At 60.3% G+C, this 1868-nt stretch overlaps 1 protein-coding gene across 1 annotated transcript; it reads right to left on the bottom strand.

Moving 5' to 3' along the window:
• Window positions 1-523: 523 nt before the first annotated feature.
• Window positions 524-1505, bottom strand: PFN1 (profilin 1; the record flags this gene model as incomplete). The annotated part of the gene is made up of 2 exons (XM_006029600.3): window positions 524-903; window positions 1295-1505. Coding segments are annotated over 2 exons (309 nt in total), but the record flags the coding sequence as incomplete, so codon positions are not given.
• Window positions 1506-1868: the final 363 nt, after the last annotated feature.

The following is a 1868-nucleotide window of genomic DNA, read 5'->3' on the forward strand; positions in this document are numbered from 1 at the left end:
CAGGCACCTGGACTTTGGACAGCTGATAGGGGGGGTGGGGAACCCAGGCATCCAGGAGCCACTGCCCACCCCACCCACTGCTACAGATGGGAGCCAGGCCTCCAGGCCCCTCCCCACACACCCCTCCTGTTCCAAATTGGTGTTGAAGTGACAGGCATGGCAGGGTCTGTACTAGGAGCAACTGGGCCCAGTCTAGGCCTGACCTCAGGGCCTGGTCTTGGTTAGTTTAATGAACCCTGCAAATGGGAGGGTGTATTGTAGGCAGGACACTATGGTACTAGACACAGCCTCCTACAGTAAGCCTGGTATTGTATTTCCTCTTCTACCACCCACCCTTGTTACTGGCTACTGGGCTTATTAAGGGGTGGGGGCACGGATCCACTTCGACATGTAAGGACAGGAGAAGCCAAGTAGCCAGGCACCCCCCCCCCCCCCCCAAAAAAAAAAAAACACGGGGGCCCCCCAAATCCAGGGCCTCCCATTGAGATCCAGAGATGAATCTTCTTTTTTTTATTTTTCTCTCAAAAAAAAAAAAAAAAAAAAAAAAAAAAAAAAAAAAAGAAAAAAAAAAAAAGACCAAAAATTAAAAGCCAGTAAGAAAAAAGGTGAAAAACCCCAAAATGGGTGACTCTGGGGGTCCCCCTGGGCAGGGTGGGGGGAACCCCAGGGTGGGTTTGGCAGCCATGAGGGTGGGGGGTAGGTAGGTGGGGGATTCACCCCCGAGGTGCTGGGGAAGGAAAGGGGTGCTGGCCTCAGTAGTACCGCAGGGGGGGAGGAGCAATGGGTGCAAGAGGCGGGGCCAGGCTCAATATTGGGACCGCCGCAGGTGATTGGCCATCTCATAGCACTTCTTGTTGACGCAGCCGCCGTGGATGCCCTCCTTGCCCATGACTAGCACAATTGCTGTTGGGGGAAGGGAGAGATCAGGGGGGAATCCAAGCTCCAAGCCCTCAGCCCCCTCCCCTCCCACGGAACCCAGCCATTGGGGTTCCCAGCCCCCCTAGACCCTTTGCTCTGCAGCTGCTGCTGCTGGGGAAAAGTTAGCAGCCAGCTGCTGCCAAGGAGATGGAGGGGCAGGTGGTGATGAACAGCTGCTGAGCAAGGGGGTGGGAAAGAACGCAGGCCTCTGGCTCTGCTGGTGCCCCTCCCAACCTACAGCCCGCCCCCAAGCCTGGTGCCCCTCACCCCCTGCCCCCCAGGCCCTGCTTGTGCCCTTCACTCCTGACCCCCAGCCCATGCCCCCCCCCAGTCCCACCCCACTGCCCCTCACTCCCGCCCCGCAGTCCAGGCTCACTCTTGTGGGTGGTGGCAACAGTGACGTTGAAGGTGGGGCCGTCGGGGCTCTTGGTGCGCAGGTCCATGGTGAATTCACCGTCCACCAAGAGACTGTCGCGGATCACGGAGCACTTCTGCCCCCCCAGCGTTAGCCCGTTCACCAGCAGTGACCCCCGGTCTGATCCCACCAGCACATTCACCTCAGCTGGCTGTGGGAGGGGGAAGCGGGGTCAGCCACAGGCCCTGGGTGCCTGGATCCCCGCACCGCTCTCACGCACAGAGAACCCAAGTGCCTGGGCTCCTCCCCGCCCCATGGGGAGCCAGGCATGCGGGCCCCACCCAGAGGCAAGGGTGGAGGCCAGGCATCCCAGCCAGGGAAAGAACCCAGGCCCCACCCAGTGCCAACAGCAGACCCAGGTGTCCAGGTACCCAGTGCTGGGGAGGGAACCCAGGCCTCCGGGCTGCCCCTCCCCCCCCCAGCTGCTGAGGTCATGAGGGGGGAGGGGGGGATGAGAGCAGGACTACAACAGCTGGAGCTGAACAGCTGGGCCCAAACAAGTCCCCTATTCTCTGCCCCCATTCCCCTAACACCT

This window comes from Alligator sinensis, unplaced genomic scaffold (genome assembly GCF_000455745.1).
Source record: "Alligator sinensis unplaced genomic scaffold, ASM45574v1 scaffold553_1, whole genome shotgun sequence".
NCBI lineage: Eukaryota > Metazoa > Chordata > Crocodylia > Alligatoridae > Alligator > Alligator sinensis.